Raw genomic sequence first — 22218 nt, 5'->3', positions numbered from 1 at the left:
ATAGAAGGAACACTTCCAAAATCATTCTAACCCCCCGCCAAACTGTAATATAGTGGGGAGGGTGAGGTAAGGGAGTGACAGAGGGTGAAAATGATCAAAGTTGTGTGCATGTACAGATCTGCAAAATGAAACCCAATTTTTAAAATGCTGGCAAAATGTGGAGGGAATAGGGGCCCAGGATTTAGCTCAGTGGTTCCACTTCCTGCCTCACAAGCACAAGGTCCTGAATTCGATCCCCGGTACCAAAAAAGGAAAAAAAAAATGTGGAGGGAAAAGAATCCTTATACACTATTGGAGGGAAATTAGTACAGCCACTATGCAAAACAGTATAGAGGTTTCTCAGAAAACTAAGTGTAACTGCCTTGTGACCCAGCTATGCTATTCTTGAGTATACTGTATATCCAAAGAAAATTAAAGCATCATACAAAAGAAATACCTGCATGACCACATTTATTGCAGCACTATTCATAATAGCTAAAATATGGAATCAGCCTAGGTGCCTGTCAACAGACAAATGGATATATATGTATGTAAAAAAATACATATATAAATGGATATATATATTATATATATAAAATTATTCAGCTATAAAGAAGAATGAAGCCATGTCATGTATATGTGTGTGTGTGTGTATGAAGAATGAAATATATATATAAAGAAGAATGAAACCATATCATTTGCAGGAAAATGGATGGAACTGGAGGACACCATGTTACATGAAATAAGCCAAAGAAAAAGAAGTATCATGTTTTCTCTCATACATGAAATCTAAAAAAAATAAGATAACCTGAAATAGACGAGGAATTCTCAAGGAAGGTGAAAGGGGCCAGGGAAAGTGATTGAGGGCAGGGCAAAAGAGCACAGAAGGAAGGTGAACATGATCCAGGCACGATATATGCATATATGTAAATATGTCACAGTGAAATCCATTAATTTGAACAATTAATATGAGTCAATAATTATAATTATTGAAAATAAAATTTCTAAGGATAATTCATATCCATTAGGGTGGCTACTATCAAAGCAAGCAACATAAAAACAGAATGGCAAAAGTTGGCAAGGATGTGGAAAAATTAGAATCCTTTGTGATCTGTTGACAGGAATGTAAAACAGTGCAGTCACTGTGAAAAACTGTATGGGGTTCCTGTAAAAATTAAAAATAGAATTACCATATGATCAAGTAGCTCCACTTCTGGGTATATATCCAAAAGAATTAAAGGTATGATCTTGAAGATGTGTCTGCGCAACCATATTCTTAGCAGCGTTATTTACATTAATGAAAGTGTGGAAGCAACCCAAGTGTCCACTGACTGAAAGGAAAAACAAAATGTGGTAAATACATACAATGTAGTATCAGTCTTAAGGAATTCCTGTTACACACTACAACATGGATGAATCGTGAAGAAATTATGCAAAATGAAATAAGCCATGATGGGATGAAAATACCACTTTATCTCCATAGTTATCCTCCTAATAATACATAACTCCAGTCTTAGGGGGAAAAAACAAATTCTAATAATAGGAATCATACAAAATATCAAACTTGAATTCCTCAAAACTGTCAAGGTTTGCAGAGAATCCCAGCACTGTGGAAGACTGAGGTAGGAGGATGGTAAATTTGAGCCCAGCCTGGACAACTTTGCAACTTCGTGGGAACCTGTCTCAAAATTTAAAAAATAAAAAGTGCTGGAGATATAGCTCAGTCTGAAAGCTCTGGGTTCAATCGCCAGTTCCACAGTACCAAGAAAAAAAACTCAAGGTTATCAAAAACAAAAGTTTGAGAAACTGTCATGTCACAGCTAAAAAGAGCCTAAGGAGACAAGAGAAAAAGAACATTAGGTAAAAATCCCAGCACTTGGAGACCAGTCTGTACTACATAATGAGTTCAAGGCCAGCCTGAACTACATAGAGAGATCCTGACTCAAAAAAAAAATGTTAAGGAAATCTGTATCAACTACAGACTTTAATTAATACTAAAGAATCAATATTGGTTCACTAATATAGTAAGTGCACCATAGTAGTGTAAGAAGTCAATAACAGAAAACTGGGAGTGGTATTATGGGAACTCTGGGCTATCTTCTGAGTTTTTTTATAAATCTAAGACTCTTCTTAAAATAAACTGTTTTAAAATCCTAAGAGATCTACCAAAAAAAACTATTAAAACTCATCAATGAGATAGGAGGGTTACAGGATACAATGTTGTGAAGAGTAAATGCGAAAAAGAGACTTTCAAACCCTGCCCATTTCAAAAACTAGACTGACTCTTGACAAGCCTCTGAGGGACAGCCTCTAAGCCTTCGGAAGATCCTGCTTGATAATATCTTGGTGTTCCTGGGGCCTTGAGCCACACCACGTAGTCTATGTTAACAATGGGCTCTTCTGTCTCAGTTTGACTTTTGGAGTACCTGGAGACTGGGTAACTGCAGTCCATTCTGTAGACGCTCTATGCTGACATAGCTAACCCTCATTTAAAAAAAAAAAAACTAGACACAAGGCTCAGGTGACCTTACCTGGTTGGCCATGCTTTGTATGTGTTGTTACACATCATTGCTGAAAAAATTAAGTACTGTTCATATTACTTCACTGGAAGAAGACAACTGGAATCACAACTCTGGTCTCTTCTGGACCCCAACTTATATACTATGTATTTTTCCTTAGCTTGTTTTAATTTCATGATAATGAAGTATAACCAGAAGTATAAGTTCTTCCAGTGAATCATCAAACTTGAGTGTGATCTTGGGACCTCCCAACATAAAAGTGAGAACGCAAAAATCAGTTATCCTTGTATATATATATGGTTCCTGACATATAGTGGCAAGAAACTAAGGCATGACAAAGTGACTGGGTAAGTGGGCATGACCTGTTAACTGCAAAGTTCCAGGACACATGCAGACATTTCCCAAAGCCCTATATGTGGAACTAGTCAGAGAGTACTACCTTCAGTTCTTCTCACAAGAACTCAAACGGGGGACCGGGTATTTAGCTCAGTGGTTCCGCCACCTGCCTTGCAAGCACAAGGATCCGAGTTCGATCCCTGCTACCAAAAAAAAAACTCAAACGGGTTTTTGATAGGATGGCCTAGACCTGATATCAACCTGAGGAGTGGGAGATACATAGAGACAACCACCCCTGAGTTTGGGCCACTGTGTTCTTTCTTTCATGGTGGTCCACCCTCATCCTGTGTAGCATATTTCTTTTCCTACTTTTAACTGGCCCAACTCACTCTGCAAGGCATATTTCTTTTCCTACCTATAATAAATGAAAAACCTTGCTACCTTTTGCACTTGTCTTGACCAATTCTTCTTTCAGGACAGAAAGAACCTAGAACACCTCTAGAAGAAGACCCCAGAACCCCTGGACCCACTAACATTATGATAACTCCGTTTAGGATTTTTTTATTTATGATGATTTTATCAGAACACTGTGCCATCATAAATTAAGGATCATCTGTATTAGTAATGCACAGCTATAAAATGAAATTTAAAACACAATTCCATTTACAACAGCAAAAATATAAAATAAGTAGGAACAAATTTATGAAAATATGTTCAAAACCTATAGACCCAACTACAAAGTATTGTTAAATAATTACAGAATTTGCATTTCACTATTTTTTATAGATTAAATTCTTTGATGAGATTCTCTGTCTTTCCCTCTATTTCCTAAAACACATTAATCATAGTTATTTTAGTGCTTCTGCCTGGCTACTCAATAGCTAAATCTCCTATGGGACTTTCTTCTGCCAGTTTTGTTTTCCCTTTTGCTTTTGAGGTCAGCAAGACTGTTTCTTGGCATGCCTGCTGAGTTTTTATTAAGTACTGAACATCATGTATGATGAATTGTAGAGGCTCTGCTTTGTGTTATCTTCAGCAAAGAGGATTAAAATATCTCAGGGCCTCGTGGTGCCATTGATAGAGGTAGGCAAATTGGATCCAGCATTTCCCTTCAGCTTAGATCACTTTGCTTTACAGTAGTTATAATTATACTGAACATTTATTTTGTACCATTTCTCTCTACTTCTGGGTCCAAAGAAGCTCTAAAATATATCCACAAATGTTGGGAGGTGAGGGGCATGTAGGGAAAGAGGTGGATAGACACAGATGAGCGGTATGTATGATGTGATCTTCACCTCTTTCCAGAACAAATGGGAGAGGACCATTACATAGACCTATGTCTGAAATCCTCTGAACATGTATTGTAATGACCCTGGACACAATTACAAAGCATGTTTTTGTCACAAGATATCATAGTTATTTCTTACTTCAAAAAGTAAATTGAAGCTAAACTTGAGCCAGGGCCAATTCTAGAACCCTAAACACCTGTCTTCCAATACGGGCTCCACCCATTATACCCAGACTTCTGGGAAGATGGCAGAGTGATAAGCAGCAATAAATCAGCCTCTCCAAGATTCGGAATCCAGACATTGGAAAATAACAGCTTGAGGAACAAAAGAAGGAGGAAGGTGGATCCCCAGGATCCAGAAAGAATCTGAAGGGAAAATTAGAACCTACAGAGAAATTGAAGTGTCGAACCACAACACAGAAAAAGGAAGGGGCAAACTGCACTATCTCCCCAGCTCCTGGCTCATGGCAAGAGAAGGGAAGATCAAATCTACGCAGACATGGTGACGTCGGGTGACTCCAGAGGCCTTTAGGGAGAGATGCACTAACGCAGCTAGTGAATGACCCTAGCTCAGCCATTTGCCATAACCCCTGGAGAGGGTGCCTGATCAGATGTCATTTTAGAGAAGGGCCAACCAAACCTGGGACTCAGAGCAGCCACAGGTTGGCTTCATCTCGGGGCTTCCAGTGTCACTAACTTTCTTTGGAGCCATGGTTACAATATTTTATGCAAATAAAGCATTAAAAAGCACAATGATGAATGTTTTAACAAGCTAACGCAAGCATTACATGTTGTCTGGGCAAGAGCAGGGCTTAGACTGAAGTGTCACCACTTTGTGTCTGTGGTGAGATGTGATATGTGACTCACTCAGCCCATACAGGTTTTTCAAGTCGGATTTTTGGTTCAATCATCAAGCAAAGTTACAAACACCACGCAGATTTTTTTTCAAACTTTGCTGTTCTAGTAGTGGAAAGTTTGAGCTTGGAGCCATTTGAAAACTAAGGCATCACTGTGCATAAAATAAACACTAGCTGATGTGATAAGCACAAATACAATTGTAATGGAGGACCTCAATACCCCGCTGTCACAAATAAATCAACTATACAAAAAAATCAAAAAAATAAATATCAGAGCTGATCCATCATACCCACTCCCACATCTTCCCAATGATCCCACCAGTGGCCACTCCAAAGAGACTCCCAGCCTGGGCACATTCCCCTTTATGCTCCTGGAGTTACTGGTCCAGGGTTGATCTTTCCAGAGGCTGTTTAAGCTCTGCCATCTGGTGGCTGTTCTATATACTGCAAGCATTATAGAGAAGGAACAGGAACAGGTATGCGTTGCGATCAAAATGTAACATGAATGCTTACATTTTTTTTACAGTAAAAGGCCATTAATCCTTTACATTGCCATTAATCCTTCATGTATCCCATCATTTTGCCATTTTCTGAAATAATCTGAAAGTCCTCTTTCTTGAGCATGTTTATGAGGTTTGATTTTTTAAAATATGTTATATGCTGATGCTGCCAAGTGCCATCCAATAGAAAGGCAGGCTCATAGAAACATTATGGTGTCCTCATCCACCTTATTCAGAAGATCTGGTACCTTGCAACTTCTGACTCTTCCCCAAAGTCAAAATGATGAGGAAGGGTAAACATGTTTAATCGATCCTGGACATTGAGGCAAGCACAACAACACAACTAAAGATATGAGAGAAGAGTTCCAGAACTGTTTCAGAAAATGGCAAGAACAATGGGATATGTGTGTTTGAGGGGGGTTAATGGCAAAGTCTTTTACTATAATAAATTTTTTATGTAAACATTCACTATATTTTTATCACATCTCATATTTGGCAAAGGGAAAACACATACCTTCTCAACAAGATTTTGGAGTGTTTGGCCTCAAGGCAAACTGGAATACACACACACGCGCGCGCACACACACACACACACACACTACAAGACTATCTCAACAGAGGCAGTGTCAAAAACAGAGATCCAAGGGAAGTGGCCAGGAACCAGCCTCCAACCCCAGCCCAGCCCCAGCTGGGATGCCAGGAATTGGGTGGAGAAAAAGAGGACCTAGAATGTAGTACGCCGAGAGACTTGGGGGGCTTTAGGGAAAAGGAAGTCAAAACCAGTCTCCAAGGGGCTGGGGATTTAGCTCAGTGGTTCTAGCACCCGCCTCACAAGCACAAAGTCCCAAGTTTGATCCCTGGTACCAAAAATAAAACCCACTCTCCAAGAAAATGAGAGCTCCTGACTCTGCTACTATAGCTGTATTCCTAAGTCTAGACCCTCCCCTAGTAAAGAAGGACTTTTGAGATAGGGTAAGTTTTAATTCCCTCAGTTGGGCCAGGAAACAGTGAGTGTAGGGTGGGCAATGGCCGAGGGCAGGAACCATGCATGGTAGCCCTGCATGTAACCATGCATGGTCCACAGGTCTTATGCCAGGTCTTATGCTAGAGCTTTACAATGGACATTCACCACAAATATGAAGCACATCCTCATTTGGAGGTGCATTTAGGATTATGAAAACTGAGACTCAGAAAGGCTAAGTCATTTGCCCAAGGCCATGCAACTGACATGAGTAGCTTAGCTAGGACTGGAAAACACACATGCATTCATTCAACAAACAGTGGGCCTGTGTTTCTAGGAAGGTTGGGCACCCCAGCACCTCACAGACCCAAAGTACAGCCCACCTGATGCAGGGAGGGTGCAATGAGGTGTCAAAGAGCCGTCAAGAAGGAAGTGAGAGTAGCAGAAAGAAAACAACAAACAGGCACTGAGGTGTGAAACAGCGGAATGGGGAAAGGAGGGCAGTGAGGAGAACTCCGGCAGCATCAAGTGTGTGAAAAAGAATGGGAGGAAAGATCCCTATGTTTATTACTCTACAAGTGTTTCCTGGGGACCTTCTATAGTCCAGGCCTGTGCTGGCCATTTGGACATTAGGGGAAACAAGTAGACATGGTCTCTGCTCAGAGAGCTGTGTCTCAGAGGTCAGAGCCTGAGCCAGAGAGACCAACACCAGGCCCAGTGGAGCCTGAGAAACTGCAGGCACCAGGTCAGGAAGAGCGTCCCAGAAAAAACAACTATCACCTTATTACACTGAGCACAGGAGAACTATCCTCTTGAAACAACAAGGCAGGGTGGGAGTGTCCTCGGTGGGAGCAGTCTCGGTGGATGCTACAGGTGGAAACCGGGCTACAGACCTCACTGCCCGCTGGGAAGGACAAATGTGGACCCCTCCTCTCAGATCCTCAAAGGGATCCACACACACTTCCTGGATTGCCTTTCCAAAGGGACTGTAAGCTCCGCACAGGCAGACACTGCTTCCTTCAGCCCCTCACTTCACACCCAGGCAGCAAAGAGGACCCTATGCTGGGGTAGAGTTAGCAATATCAAAAGAGCAGGGTTCAGTGTCACTGCCTGTACTGGTTGTGTGACTTTGAGCAAGTACCTTCCTTTCTGTGAGTCTGTATTTCTTCCTGTTCAAAAACAAATGAGCTTGCCCAGTAGAATCACTGCGAAGCTCCAGTCAGAAAGCATCCCACACATCACACAGCTGCCATCAGCTGCCACTAAGAGACACCCGGCCACCATCACCAGGTTCGCACTCGAGGGCAGTCCCTTCCCAGCCTCTTGTTCCAGCTCACTAGTCCTGGAGGCTGGGATGTCCGCCCCCCCTCATCCTCTCCCTGGGCCTCTCCCTCCTTCCCTGCCCTTCCTTGACCCTTTCCCCACATGCCAGCTCCTGTCCTCAATACCCCCACCTTGTGCTTCTAAGCCCGTGGATTGGCAAAGGCCTGATTATTTCCTTACAAAGTCCATCTTCAGAACTGTGCCAGCCTCGGTGATGCAGAAGGAACGGGCATAACCAACTCCAGCATGCTGAGGTTTCGAGAGCCGCAAGAGAGCAAGTGGGCCTAGCGTGTCCTGTACCACCAGCCCCATGGGTTTCCAACCTGCTTCTCATTTGCGTCATCACAGGACCTTGGGCAGGTACCATCCCTCCAGTCCACACGGTCATAGTAAATTGGGCTAAATGATTCCCAGGATCTTGCTGACACTGCGGTCATGCATCTAATTCACGCAGTCAGAAATAATAATCACAGTAATGACATTGATTTTTTTAAAACAATGTGCATTATGTACTGAGTATATTTTGTGTGTTTTATGTTTCTTTTCTCAAATATCTTTGATCTCACATAACACTTATCTCACTGTTTCTTTTTAGTACTCACATATCTTATTAAATAGACTCATTTACTGCTCCCAGTGCACAGTAATGGGAGCTGAGTGGGGCTGGGTTGTCCACAGTTGCACAATATCAGTGTCAGAGCTGCACTGTGGCCAGGATGCCTGACCCAGACCAGGGCTCTTAAACACTCAGGGGGCATCCAACCCTAAAGGGAAACCCCTGGCTCAACTGCTGTAGTAAGTGCTCCCCCAAGCCTCAGATCTCAGCTGCACTCCCAGCTACCCCTCCAGGTTCTTCCCTCGTCAGTTTCTCCACAGGCTTAGATCTCCCTGTGGCCACACATACTGCCTCATCCCACACACACTACTGCTTGTCCCTACCATCTTTCCCCTCAGTGTCATTTGTTGGCTTCCATGATGCCTTTTTTTTTAGTTCTTTTATTGGTACATTTTAGCTATATAATACGTTTACGTTTACATTGGGTGTTTGTACCTGTACATGATGTATCTTGGTTCTTATTTTTTCCACATTACCTGGATGCCCTTCACCCCCTCCACCCTTCCCTATTTACAAAGACTTTGTTTCCATTTTTTCCTTTTCTCATAGTTTTCCCTTTCCCTCTTTTCCTTTCCCCTTCCCCTCCCTTCACTCCTTCATCTTTGGATCTTTTTTCCTATTTCAAATTATCAATTATTCATTTTAATCATTTTAAGCCTTGTTTTCACTATCAGTTTCTCACACTAGAGAAACTATTCGGTATTTACACATGTGTGTACTATTTATTTCACTTAAGAGTATGGCCTCAATATGCATCCATTTAGCTATAAATGACTCTAGTTTTTCATTCTTTATGGCTGAGTAATACTCCATTTTATTTTTAAAAATCCACATTTTCTTTATCCAGTTTCCAGTTGATGGGCACTTGGGCTGCTTCCAAGCTTTAGCTGTTACAAACTGTGCCTCTATAAACATAGGTGCACACAAATCAGACTCACTGAGAGAGAAATGGGGCAAATAATTCCTTTCACAATAGCTTCCAAAAACCTGAAATACCTAGGAATCAACCTAATGAAAGAAATCAAAGACCTCTTCTCTGAAAACTATGGCACTCTGAAAAGAGAGATTGAAGATGACATCAGAAAATGGACAGATATCCCCTGCTCCTGGGTAGGAAGGATTAATATAGTGAAAATGGCCATACCTCCAAAGCTGCTATATAGATTTAATGCAATTCCAATTGAGATCCCAGCAGCATACTTCATGGACCTTGAGAAAACAATCCAAAAATTCATTTGGAACAAGAAGAGACCCAGAATAGCAAAAGCAATTCTAGGTAACAGAGACATGGCAGGGGCTATCACAATCCCCAACCTGCAACTCTACTACAAAGCTCCTGTGATAAAAACAGCATGGTACTGGCAAAGAAACACACCTGAGGACCAGTGGAACAGATTAGAAGATGCAGAAACAACGCCAGACACACTCAGCCATCTCATCTTTGATAAAGGAGCCAAACACCCTCACTGGAGGAAAGATAGCCTCTTTCATAAATGGTGCTGGAAAAATTGGGCTTCAACTTGCCAAAGATTAAAACTAGACCTATATCTCTCACCATGCACTAGACTAAAATCAAAATGAATTAAAGATCTAAATATTAAAATAGAAACTCTGAACCAGTTGGAACAGAGGTTAGGTAGAACCCTTGAAGACATCAGTGTAGGAAAAGATTTTATGAACAAAATCTCAGTTGCCCGTGAACTAGCACAAACAATCAACAAGTGGGATCTCTTCTTATTAAAAGGTTTCTGCACAGCAAGAGAAACCACCAGCAGTGTGAAGAGACAATCCACGATGTGGGAAAAAATCTTCACCTGCTCTTCCTCAGACAAAGGTCTACTATCTCGAATCTATAAAGAACTTAAAAAGATCAGACCTCGCAAATTGAAAGACCCAATCCAAAAATGGGCATCTGAAATGAACAGACATTTCTCAGACAAAGAAGTAGAAATAGCAAATAAATACATGAAAAAATGTTCAACGTCACTGGTCATTCGAGAGATGCAAATGAAAACAACGCTGAGATTCCACTTCACTTCAGAAAGAATGGCTGCTATCATGAAATCCACCAATAACAAATGCTGGCGGGGCTGTGGGGAAAGAGAAACCCTGCTCCACTGCTGGTGGGAGTGTAGACTGGTGCAACCACTGTGGAAATCAGTATGGAGATACCTCAAAGTACTAGGACTAGAAGTCCCATTTGACCCAGCTATTCCACTGCTGGGGATCTTCCCCAAAGAATTAAAAGAATCATACCACAGTGATATATGTGCACCCATGTTCATAGCAGCACAGTTTGTGATAGCTAAAACTTGGAAACAGCCCAAATGCCCATCAACTGGAGACTGGATAAAAAAAATGTGGTCTTTTAATAAAATGGAATACTACTCAGCCATAAAAAATGAGAAATTAGAGACGTTTATAGCTAAGTGGATGCACATTGAGGCAATACTCTTAAGTAAAATAAATAGGACACACATGTGTAAATACCGAATAGTTTGTCTGGTGTGAGAAACTGAAAGTGTAAATAAGGACTAAATGTATAACAGGTAATGTGAAATAGGAAGAAAAGGGGCAAAGGGGAAGGAAGTGGGAGGGCTAGGGGAAAGGATAGAAGGGAATGGGGTTAATATGAGAAAATGGAAAAATAGGAACAAAAATCTTTGTAAATAGGGAGGACTGGAGGGGTTGAAGGGAGGGCTAGGCAAGGGTGAAAAATAAGAACCAAGAGAGACTATGTAAAGGTGCAAATTTCCAATGATGAATGTCATTATATTGTATACCTAAAATGTACCAATGATTAGAATGAATAGTCGATAATGTAAAATAGAAAGAAAAGGTCCAAAGGGGTAGGGGTAGTGGGAGGGGCAGGGGAAAGGAAAGAAGGGAAAGGAAAAATGATGAGGAATGGAAAAAATGGAAATAAAGTCTTTGTAAATAGGGAAGGGTGGAGGAGGTGAAGGGAGGATTAGGAATGGGGAAAAAATAAGAACCAAGATGCATCATGTGAAGGTACAATTCCCAATGAGAAATGTAATTGTTTTATATACCCACAATGCACCAATAAAAGAATTTAATAAAAAAAAATAGGTGCACATATATCACTATGGTAAGATTCTTTTAATTCTTTGGGGAAGATACCCAGCAGGGGAATAGCTGGGTCAAATGGGACCATGAGCCCTAGTTCTTTGAGGTATCTCCATACTGATTTCCACAGTGGTTGCACCAGTCTGCACTCCCACCAACAATGGAGAAGGGTTCCTTTCTCCCCACACCCCTGCCAGCATTTGTTACTGGTTGATTTCTTGATAGCAACCATTCTTTCTGGGGTGAGGTGAAATCTCAGTGTTGTTTTCATCTGCATCTCTTGAATGACCAGTGATGCTGAACATTTTTCGTGTATTTGTTTGCTGCTTTTACTTCTTTGTTTGAGAAATGTCTGTTCATTTCAGATGCCCATTTTTGCATTGGGTATTTGAATTTGGGGGGTCTGATTGTTTTCAATTCTTTATATATTCTAGATAATAGTCCTTTGTCTGAGGTACAGCTGCTAAAAAATTTTTCCCATATTGTAGGTTCCATGATGCCTTTATGAAAATCAAAAACACAAACTTTTCCCTCCCAGCGACACAGGCCCAAACCAGATGGCAGGGCCTTGTTAGTGGAGGGAGGAAGTGGGCACCACTCCATAAAGTGTCCTTGGCTCCACTATCTTCCACCCTGCTGAGCCAGGTGCTGGAATCCACTCTGGGCCTTCCCTCCTCTTCTTCCCCCTCTCCCCACTGCAAGCTCTTTCTACTGTGCTTCTCCAAGAGGCCAGGGTCTTCAGAGAACAAAGCCCTAGAAATGGGGCCATTTGTTGGAAAAACAGGCCCAGAGCAGAAGCGCTGAGCTTCCAGACCCCTTCCGAAAGAAGGACTGCTTGACATCAGGACCAGAATCACCAAGCCTCCAAAAGCTTGACTTCAGCAGTACACCACAAAGCCCAAGACACCAAGGGCAGTAGAGGTCCCGCTGCCCTCAAGGCCCATAGGAAGGCCCAGTGCATGTTGCCACAACCTGAAACGGTCCATGGACTGTGATGGAAAGGCCTCAGATCCCCGCACTTAAAGGAAGAGCCCACCTGAAGCACAAGTTCAAAGGCTTGCTGAATTCGCCCCTCCTATACTGTGTGCAGCCACCAGGTGGCAGCCGAGGCCACAGGCAGAGGGAGAGCAGCTCCTGAAACTCAAGGCCAAAAGGTTCAGGAAACCCCCAGGACCTTCATTTAGAGACAGCATGTGCGTGCTTGTATGGATGTGTGCATTTGTGTGTGCATGTGTGCACTTGTGTGTCTGTACTCTCAAGGGTCAGAGGGATATGGATAGACATACAGGTAGACAGACTATTAGAGTTTAACCCTCTTCTTTTGCATGGCTTCACCCCTCTGAGGGCTCCCGTTCCTCTCTCCAGCCCTATCCTGGGTGCTGGTGATCCATAGAAGGATGCGACTCTGTTCCTGCCTTTGAGGAGCTCCCAGACCTGGAACCAGAGCTGGGCACATAAGTGAGCCGATATGGCCATGAGGTGGGTACAGAGGCTGGACACCTAAGCTGATCGTAGGTTGCTTGCTTCCTGGCAAGTCCATGTGCAATAATAACACATGTTATTTCTATTTCCCCCGGTGGCCCTACAGAAAAGCTATTACAGAGCCAATTTTACTGGCAGAAGAGTGAGGACCTGAAAATCTAAGGGGTCTCAGAGCACTGAGAAGCGGACCTGGAATTGGAACCAGCATCTGTATGATTCCCAAGCTTAAACTTTTGACTACTGTCCACACTTCTAGGGACTGAAGTAGAAGGAGAGGTGAGCTGAGGAGCCCAGACCGCCCACATACACCCAGATCTGCACAGGAAGCAGGTGCCTCCCACTCTCGCCCCAGAGGAAGCTCTGATGGCTGACTTGCAAATGAGGTTGGTCCAAGAAGATAGAAAAGCATGTGACCTGGGCACCACCCCAGCCCACACTCCCTGCAGTACCCTCTGCCCTGCAGTAGCCCTGGGTCCTTGAAATTTGTCGGATTTCTGCACATATTACCCTGAGTACCAGGGAAGTTATCTTGAAATTCATCCTGACCACCCAGCACTCTCCTACAACAGGAGTCTGCAGACAGACTCTAAGCCCTCGTCAAAACCACTCCAGGCTGGAAGTTTCTTTTCAAGTCTAACTGAAGTCAGCAGTGCTGCAATCTCCCTGCCCCTGTGCAGGGCCTGGGGGGTAGGCCTCCCTTTCCTGGGACGCTTCTCTTTGAGTTTGGTTGCAGCCTATTATGTTACCCCGTGAAATTCACATGTTTTGAGTCAGAGGGGAGAAAGAAAGGGGCAAGCCGTTTCAGAAAGCAGAAGGCGCCTCTACTTTCCTGCAGAGCCCAGTGGAAGGGATTGCTGAGGCATGAAGTGAGGCTCCAGTGAGTCAGGGACTTACAGACCAAGGGGGCAACACCTGGGAAGTTTGGGGCTGGGAGCTGGGGCAACTGGGAGAACTAGCCGAAAACAGAGGAAATGCAAGGAGGGAGAGACCCTGGGCACTGAGCTCCCATGGAGGAGGGAGAAGGACAAAGGATGCAAATGAACAGAGACAAAGAGGTGACCAGGGCAAGAGGCAGGGTACTACAAGGCTAGTGGGATGCCTGGGAGGGGGCAGGAAAGGGCACAGGAGCAGGATCCCAGCCAGTCCCTCCCCTAGTTTGTCACTCAGGGAGCTCTGGACCCCTCCCTCCCCCAGGGCCAGAGGTGGAAGCTGGCCTCCAGCCCCTGGCCCAGCCTTCGAGACCCCCAGGGGACTGGTCCTGCTGCCCATAGATGGTGGGGGCCCAGCTGGTGCGTTATCAGCCTCCTCCAGGATGGAGCCTGAGCCACTCAACGGCTGCTAGTCTGAGATTAGGCCCCCGGGGGGTCATTAAGCAGCCGCCCTGGCCTGGGCCCAGCCTCTTTCCCTCCCTGATCAGACCAGGCTGGCAGGTGGGAGTCAGTGATAAGGAATGGGGGGGTCTTGGCTGTTCTAGGCCGGCAGGCAGTTCCATGCTCCCGGCCCCCGGTCAGGGCAGGAACACGGGGTGGGGGCGGGGCAGTAAGGTCAGTGCCAGCCCCAGCCCCTGCAGGGTCCCCAGGGTTCCCACCGTCCTAGTCCTGCCCAAACTGAAAGAGACAGAATAGGAAGGACAGCGAACCTCTCAGAGCAGGGTGTGAGGACTCCTGCCCCAGGGCGGCTGCTGGGAACAAGGGGGTCCAGGCCTCACAGGTGGCTCTGACAGGCCAGGCTGGTGACCAGACTAGGGAACCCACCTCCACCTTCCAGGGACAATGGAGGCAGGGGTGGGAGGGGAGGGGACAGGGCCTCAAGCAGAGAAGATCAGATCCCAACCAGAAAGGAAGAAGGGAATTCTGTGCTTGAGCAGAGGTCTGACCCTCTGTAGCAGTGGTGCTGAACCTATGGCACATGTGCCACAGCGGGCTGTTTGTATCATTGAAAGCTCTTCAAGGTTCGCCATCACTGCTCTGTAGAAACCTCTGTCTCTCCTTCAGTGAGTGGGAAGGTAGGCTGGCGGGTCACCTGGCTTTGCTTTTTGGTTAATCAAGGAAGACTTCTCAGAGGAACAGGAACTTTGGCTGGGCCAAGAAAGGAAAACAGGTTAAGTTTAAACTGGCAGAGGTGAATGAGAAAGCATGAGTCACAGAAAACCACCTGAGCCAAAGCCTAGAGTAGGACTCAAAGGAGCATCAGCCATAGTTAAAGCCAAAGCCCCGAGAAGGGAGGTGACTTGCCTAAGGTCACACAGCAAGGCAGCAAGGCCTGGAGCCAAGACACTGCTTCCCACTCCCTGCTCAGGAAGCATCCTAAGCCCCTCCCACTCCTTCTGCTGCAGAACATGTCCCTATCCTGGCATCTGGGAATGCCCCAGTGAGTATCTCAGGTGATCGCCCCAAGCAGACAAGGTACTCCCCAAGACCAGCTTTCTCAGAGGTGAGTCCAGGACCGGCCAGGCCCTGAGTCTCCTCCTCTTCCTCTGCCTGCTACTCTGTTCCCCAAGGCCCACCCCAGGACTGTGAGTCAGGGCAATAGTGAGGACTGAATTCTACTCCTGCACTGCAATGAGACTAGCCAAATCCTCTGGGCTCAGGGCTTGACAGGAGCTGTCCAGGGATTACATAGCAAGTCGGCAAGGATGGAGGACTCAAATCTAGGCATCCTGACTCCAGCCCCAGACTCTTTCCTGGCACTTCCCATGCCAAAGCCCAGCACTCAGACTATGGTGAGGGGCGCAGAGCTGGATGGATGAGAGACAGTGAACTCTGCGCACTGCCAAGCAGCATGGAAGTAGGCGGGGTTGCTGCAAAAAGAACGGCCCAGAATCTCAGGTAGCCAGCTTCTGCCCTTCAGGAAGCTCACCTGTGGCTGTGGCTGAAGGGAAGGCTTGGCCAGAGGAGACAAAGAGCACTCAGGGGCAGGTGGTCTCCCTGCACCTGGTCTCTCTGACTCCCGTCTCGGGGCTCACACTGGAGCTCATCCCCCACGCCATTCAGACTCCAGGAAAGACAGGCCCGCTGTCCACCTCACCAGGCTGTCAGGTCTCACCCTGGATGGCCTGCCTCCCACCGCCAGCCCAGCTGCCCTGTGGCCCGAGAGCTTCCTGGGTAATCCTCCAAAGCCACCGTGACGGGGCTTCAGAAGGTGATCGTCCTGACAGAAAGAAAGATGCGCCTCACTGGAAGCCTGAGGGGCTATTTCTGAGCCTCAGCCTCAGACATACAAAAAGTCTTTATTTCACAGAAAGAAGGGCCATTTCCATGCTCATGGGGGAGGTGAGAGGCATGATGGGGGGTGCTGAGCTGGCTATCATTTCAGAAGGCTTTTCGGAGTTGGGTAGGACACCCTCAGGAAGGCTCAAGGGCCACAGCCAGCCCCCACTTGGACATGGTCTGAGCCCCAACCTTGGCCGGCTGTAACTCAAGGGTGTCAGCCCACTCTTCGATTCCCGCACAGCAAAAGAAGTGGCTGAGTGGCACTGGCATCTATCGCAGGTGCCTTATTGCCTCAGGTGAGCCGGGTCACATTTGGGTGCTGTGGACCTTGCCCTCCTCCTCCAGGACATTCTCATAGGCATTCTTGTGCTCACTGGACCTGGAAGAGAAGGCAGGGCCCTGGTGGATCATCAGGCCTCTCACCCATCCCTGCCCCATCCTGGGCTTGCAAGGGCAGTAATTTCCAGAATAAACATTTGGGACCCCTGAAGGGCTATGCACCTGGGCTGGAGGCCCCTCAGCACATCTCCCGAATCCCGCATCCCTCTTCCTCGAGCTCTTCCTTTGCTGGATCCTCCGTTGACCGCACTCCCCAAGCTCCCTCCACTATTGAGCCCTCTTATACACTGAGCTCCTCCACTCATACGCCCCTTCAGTGAATCTCTGTCCCCTGTTGAGCTCTTCTTCCCCATAGCACCCACTGCCCTGTGAGCATCACCAAATCTCCCACCAGGTCCCCATTCCTTAAAGGAACCCCCTCACCAAACTGAAGTTTTGCTTGCTCATGGAGTCCTGAAATCCTGACAGAGACCCCATCACCTCATGGCCCTTTCCCACCCCACCCCCAGCAACACCTCTTTCTAATCCTCCCTCCCCCTCCCCCCGAGTTCCTGGAGCACAGGGCAGGCAGCCCTGTTCTGGCCCCTCACCTGAACCCAGCCACCGTTGAGGAGTACCTTCCATCCATTCCCACCAGGACCCCATCCGCCATGTTTCCAACAGTCATGACCATGGCTCCAGGCTCCCTAGGCATGGGACGTGTCAATTACCCCCCATCCCACCCCATCCACGAAGACCCTATTTTGGATCCTGGTTCTGACAAGCCCAAGGGAGAGGCTGCCCCTTCACAGATGTACCTCTGTCCAGAGGGCTCTACCAATGGCCTGGATCTGGCCTCATCCCACTAGGGCCTCACAGCCTTCTGCCTGCTCCGAAGTGGGGGCTGGAGAGTTGCAAAAGACTTATCCCAAACCCAAAGCCTCTCTCCACTGCACCCTACCACACTCACCTCAGCCCCCAGAGCAGACCTCACAGGTCTGTCTGCCCCAAATTAGCAGTAGACAGGGTCACTGGAAAAGCAAATGGTTCCTATGTGCCTTACCTCTTGCTCAAGCATAAACCTGCTGCATTGTAGGCTCTGTCCCCACCCATCCTTCCCTGTCTGACCCCAAAGGGACATCAGACCTAACATGTCCCAAATTAAACCCAGCAGTTGCCCATCCTCTTGTGTCCTCAGTGAGGTTCCTGGGCATCACCCCTGTCTTTTTTCCTCTGCTATGTTCATCCAGCAGCTCCCAGGAGCCCACCTTCGAGATAGCTCTAAGATCTGTCCCTTCTCCACATCACCTCTACCACCTCTGGGTCCAGACCCTGTCCCCACCTCCTGCTCACTGCTCTCCATGCCTGCAGACTGTTCTCACCTGCCCTGCATCAGCAAGTGTCATGCTTAAAGACTTTTCACGGGACTCCTACCACGCAAGTTAAAGCCCGAAATCCATGCACAAGGCCCTGCTTGGCCCCAGTCCTGCTCGCCTCCCCAACCTCATCTTGGCTTCTCCATTCCTCCCTACCCACTAAGCTGCCTGTTTCCTCTGCAGGTTGCACTTGGCTACTGCTGACCCCTGGCCACCAGACCACCTGTATGAGAGCAGAGAAAAGTTGCTCCAGGGATAGATGCAGCCTTGACACCGGGATCTGGCCTGGCAAGTGCAGAGTGGCTCTTGCCCTCTGTGCATTCATGTCTGACAGACCCCTGCACCCCACACCCAACTGACTCCCCTAGTGCTTCAGGCTGCAGGACAGATGTGCTACCTGGAAACCTTCTCTGCCCTGCCCCCCACCGGCTCAGGCTTTGCCCTGCACTCTGCACTCTGCTCATCCAGCCTGTGAGGTCCCTCTGCACTGGCACTGACCCTCCAAAGGGATGAGACCTTGTTTTCCAGAAGGAAACCTGGGCAGCTACCCTGACTCTGCAGATGGAAACACTGAGATTGCCAGGAGACAAGGTATTCCCCAAAGCTCACTGGGAGGTATGGGACAGACAGAGCCCAGGTCTGGGAGGCTGCAAGCCTGAATGCTCCTTTTGACTGTCACCAACTCACTCTGTGCCCTTGAGCCTGTTTACCACTGCGCACCTCGAGAGGACTGACCCAGGCTTTCTGAGCCCTTCTCACTGCTACTAGAACAAGAACAGTGGTCCTGGGGCACACCCTGCCAGCTCAGGGGAACCCAGCCCAGGGCCCTCGGGCAGCACTCACTGCTCTTCCTGGCACCAGAAGTGGTTGACAGCGAAAGCAATTGCAACGAGGACCAGGAACACTGCCACTGCAATGAGGCCCTGCATCCAGGGCTGAAGGTTCCCCAGGCCTGAAAAAGAGAGGGGGCTGCAAGGGCAGTCCTGCCCCTAACACTGGGGCCTGTGTTGGAGTCCATCAGCTGCTGCTGGACCGAGGGAGACACTTTGGGCTTCTAGGGGTGGGAATGAGGGTCCATCTGACCCCACTGAGCATGAGAATAAGGACAGTGTTGGAAAGAAAAGAAGACAGAAGTTCAAAGAAACCTGAGCAGTCATGGATGGAATGAGATTAAAGGGCAGTGTCTGAGATCTGGGCAGCCCAGAGCCTTGCTACCACCACCCCATGCAGGGCCCCCCAGGGAGTGCCTGGGCCCCAGGGACTAAAGGGCAGCCCTCTGGATAACTGGCCTAGGCCTCGCTCGCTGGGAGTGGCTGCCCTCCTCCTTGACAGCTCCCAGCAGACTGAAGGGTGGCCCAGAGCTCTCAGGTTGGGGCTGGCATCTGGAAGATCCTGTTCTGTAGCCAGAAGCGCTCCTCTGGGAGGAGCCTGGGAAGGTGTGAGGTCAGTCAGGCAGGTCAGTGGGGTTCCCAGTGAAGTATGAGAGCAGGCCAGGAAGGAAGCTTCAATGTGAGCCTTGTTTGCTCCTCCAGCTGAGTGCCCAGAGCACAAGGGCCAGAGATCAAGTCAGGCCCAGCCATGCACCTTCTCTGCTTTCTGACCCCTGGCACCAGCTCCAACCCTCAAGATTTCCCAGAAGTCTGCCTCTTGGCCACTAGCAGCCCTGGGAACTCTCCTCTTTCCTGGGCGTCACTGTGCTCTGGGGCCTTGCAGAGGAAAGACACCCAGAGGTAAGTATCCCATGAGGGAATAGAGGTCAACAGGGAACATCTGGAGATCCCCTTCCAGACATAGCATCTGTATTCCTAGAGCCGTCCTGTAAGAGGTTCAGGTTGGACATGGAGAAACCTCACTCTGCTTTACTTCCACTCAAAAGTCCTCCCTTGAGTCTACCCTAAATCTCTCCTGCTTCAGTGAAAACATAGTCTCTTCTTTGAGCTCTTTCTGAGCCTGGCAGGTGTTGAGAAAGAGGGAGTATTGTGGAACTCTCTGGCCTGAGGCCAGGTCAGACTTGGTTTAGCACCAGGGGTAACAGAAAATACACAATGTGGTTACCCTGCAAAGATCAGCATGTGGACTCATTGCCCCCAGAGAAACAGTGGCACGGGCCCATTGCTTTCTCAGCTCAGTGATTGCTCAAGCACTAGCAGTAACCCTGGGAGGCCCCCTCCTGCTTCCCAGACACACCAGGGACCACAGTCCCCTGTAGAGGTAGAGCCTGGGACAGGAGAAAGATAACCTCTGTCTGTCCTTTCTTGACCTGCTGTGTGACCCTTGTAAGTTATTCAACCTCTCTGGTTTCTTCAGTTCCCCAGAGAACGTCCAAGACCTGGGAGACAGAGCAAAGCAAATGTGCACAAGAGCCTAGGAGAGGAAGCTCTGGATCCAGGTCTGCCAGCCCTCTTTGGACCCGGGCCCCATGCAGTCACTAGGCTCTGGCCACAGACGCAGCCCGACAGAGCAGGGAGGGTGCTAGGCCTTGGGGTGTGGTTCTTCCCCAGGCACACAACCCTGATCTGGCAGAAGCTGTGGGAAGTGTCGGGTTGGAGTTGACTGTCCTAATTTTATGGGTGAGAAAACTGAATCTTAGAGAGGGGCAGTGATTTCTTAAGGCCACACAGCAAGACAGAGTTAGCAGGACAAAAAGCTAAGGTCGTGGTGGGGGCCACATGCGTGCTGTGCTCCCTACCCCAGCCCAAGGAAGCAGAGACTGTGAGCCCTTAGGTCAACGCCACGGGCAAACTCTGACAGTACTGCCCTCCCAGGAGCAAGCCTGCCCTGCCTTGGAGAGGTGGCTTGGGCCCCCTCCCGCCATCCTTGTAGCCCTGACCCCGGCCCTCAGGGCCCAGCCATCTCCAGGGCAGTTTCTGCTTGGAGACTTGGGTCTCAACTCCTGATCCTGCCCCAACTCCCAGACCCAACATTTCCCCTGCTGGTCCCAAGTCACAGACAGAGGCCTGGCTGGCCCATGCCTGCTCCTTTCCAGTACAACTGTTGGAGTGGGAGATGCCAGGACACTACCCCACTCTCCCCTGGGGCCCCAGTGGCCAGCCCAGCCTCTCCTCCCTGCAGCCACCAGGACTGTCCCCTGTTCTGCGCTACCTTGTTGACAGCTGGCAGGTGGCACTGCAGTGAGCAGGCCCAGAATGACCAGGCTGAGGGCCAGCATGGCTGCAGACAGCTCCTGGGTGTTCGCTCCCCTGCCCGTGTCTGGCGTCCTGGAGCTTCACGGGGCCTGGCAGTGTGAACCTGAGGTAAAGCTGGAGCCAGTCTGACCCTGGAGGACAGAAGCAAGTAAGGAAGAAAGCGAGGGAGGTGGCCGAGGGAAGACGAGTGGGTGGTGGAGGAAAAGTGCCCTCCCTCCCAGGGAAATGAGCTGCCTGGCCAGGCCTCCCTGGCTGGTACCCAGCCCACTGAGCTGGTATTCGAGGCCACCTTCAGAGACCAGCTAAGGAGGTGGGGCTGAGGGCCAAGGAGATAGAGGGAAATCCCAGCCTGCCTCAAGTCCCAGATTGCCCCAGAGGCTCTGCCTAAGCTCCCCCTTCCCCAAGGTGTGGCCAGGCTCTGAGGAAAGAAGTGACACATTGTTTCTCCTGCCTAAATGAGTGCAGTGGGTGGGGCTTCTTGGAAGGCTGACAGTAGGATTAAGAAATTGGGGGGCTGGCTCAGGAAGCCTGGGGAAAACCCCAAAGAGCCAGGGAAGACTCAGAGCTGCCCACTTCCCCCAGAGCCTGTTCTCCTCACCTAAGCTGGACTCTGGGCCCCAGTGAGGCTGGGACACAATCCAGCATCACTGCCCCCAGCCCCAGAGGTTTCCTAAACCCACCACTCCCATAGATCACAACAGGGTCTGAAGGACCCAGCCTCTAGCCTTCCCAGCCCAGCTGACCCTGCACGGGCTCTGAACACTGGGGAGGCCTCCCTCGGACAAGACCTGAGCTTAGTCAGAGGCCTCAACACCTACCCTCAGACAAATAGCCAAAAAGTGGGTGGCCATGGGATTGAATCCCTATAACCCCCTGCTCAGGCACAGGCCCTGGGTTTGTGAGAGCCTCCACTGTGCCAGCTGTTCCTCCTCGCACTCACCAATAACTCCTGCTTCTGTGAGACCTAAAACCACAAGATGTACTTTGCCCACCTGCTTGTGATAAGTGTTCAGCCATCCCCTGGCAACAGCTACCCCAATGTCCCAGGTGTAACCGTTTGCAGCTTGGGTGCGCAAGGCACAATCAATCAGGTTTAATTGCCAATCTAGAACCTTGCTGTAACTAGTATAAAAACCCCTGCTGATTTGGAGTCAGGGCTCTCAATTTTGACCCGCTGTGGCGGTGACAGTTGGGAGTCCCTGCTCGAGCTTGAATAAA

The 22218-nt window shown here is 48.3% G+C and overlaps 1 protein-coding gene across 1 annotated transcript; it reads right to left on the bottom strand.

Annotated features, from left to right (window-relative positions):
• Positions 1 to 16120: 16120 nt before the first annotated feature.
• Pdzk1ip1 (PDZK1 interacting protein 1) lies at positions 16121 to 21217 on the bottom strand. Its single transcript, XM_004869314.4, has 4 exons — positions 20957 to 21217; positions 18698 to 18806; positions 17090 to 17185; positions 16121 to 16539 (listed from the first exon to the last, which is right to left on the bottom strand). Exons 1-4 carry the CDS (start codon positions 21021 to 21023, stop codon positions 16467 to 16469), a joined length of 345 nt encoding a protein of 114 aa, XP_004869371.1. The 5' UTR covers positions 21024 to 21217; the 3' UTR covers positions 16121 to 16466.
• Between the last annotated feature and the right edge of the window lie 1001 nt (positions 21218 to 22218).

This window comes from Heterocephalus glaber, unplaced genomic scaffold (assembly GCF_053883595.1).
Source record: "Heterocephalus glaber isolate CG9 unplaced genomic scaffold, H.glaber_assembly_v1.0 deba00001451, whole genome shotgun sequence".
Lineage (NCBI taxonomy): Eukaryota > Metazoa > Chordata > Mammalia > Rodentia > Bathyergidae > Heterocephalus > Heterocephalus glaber.
This window is presented reverse-complemented; position numbering and strand designations above follow the sequence as displayed.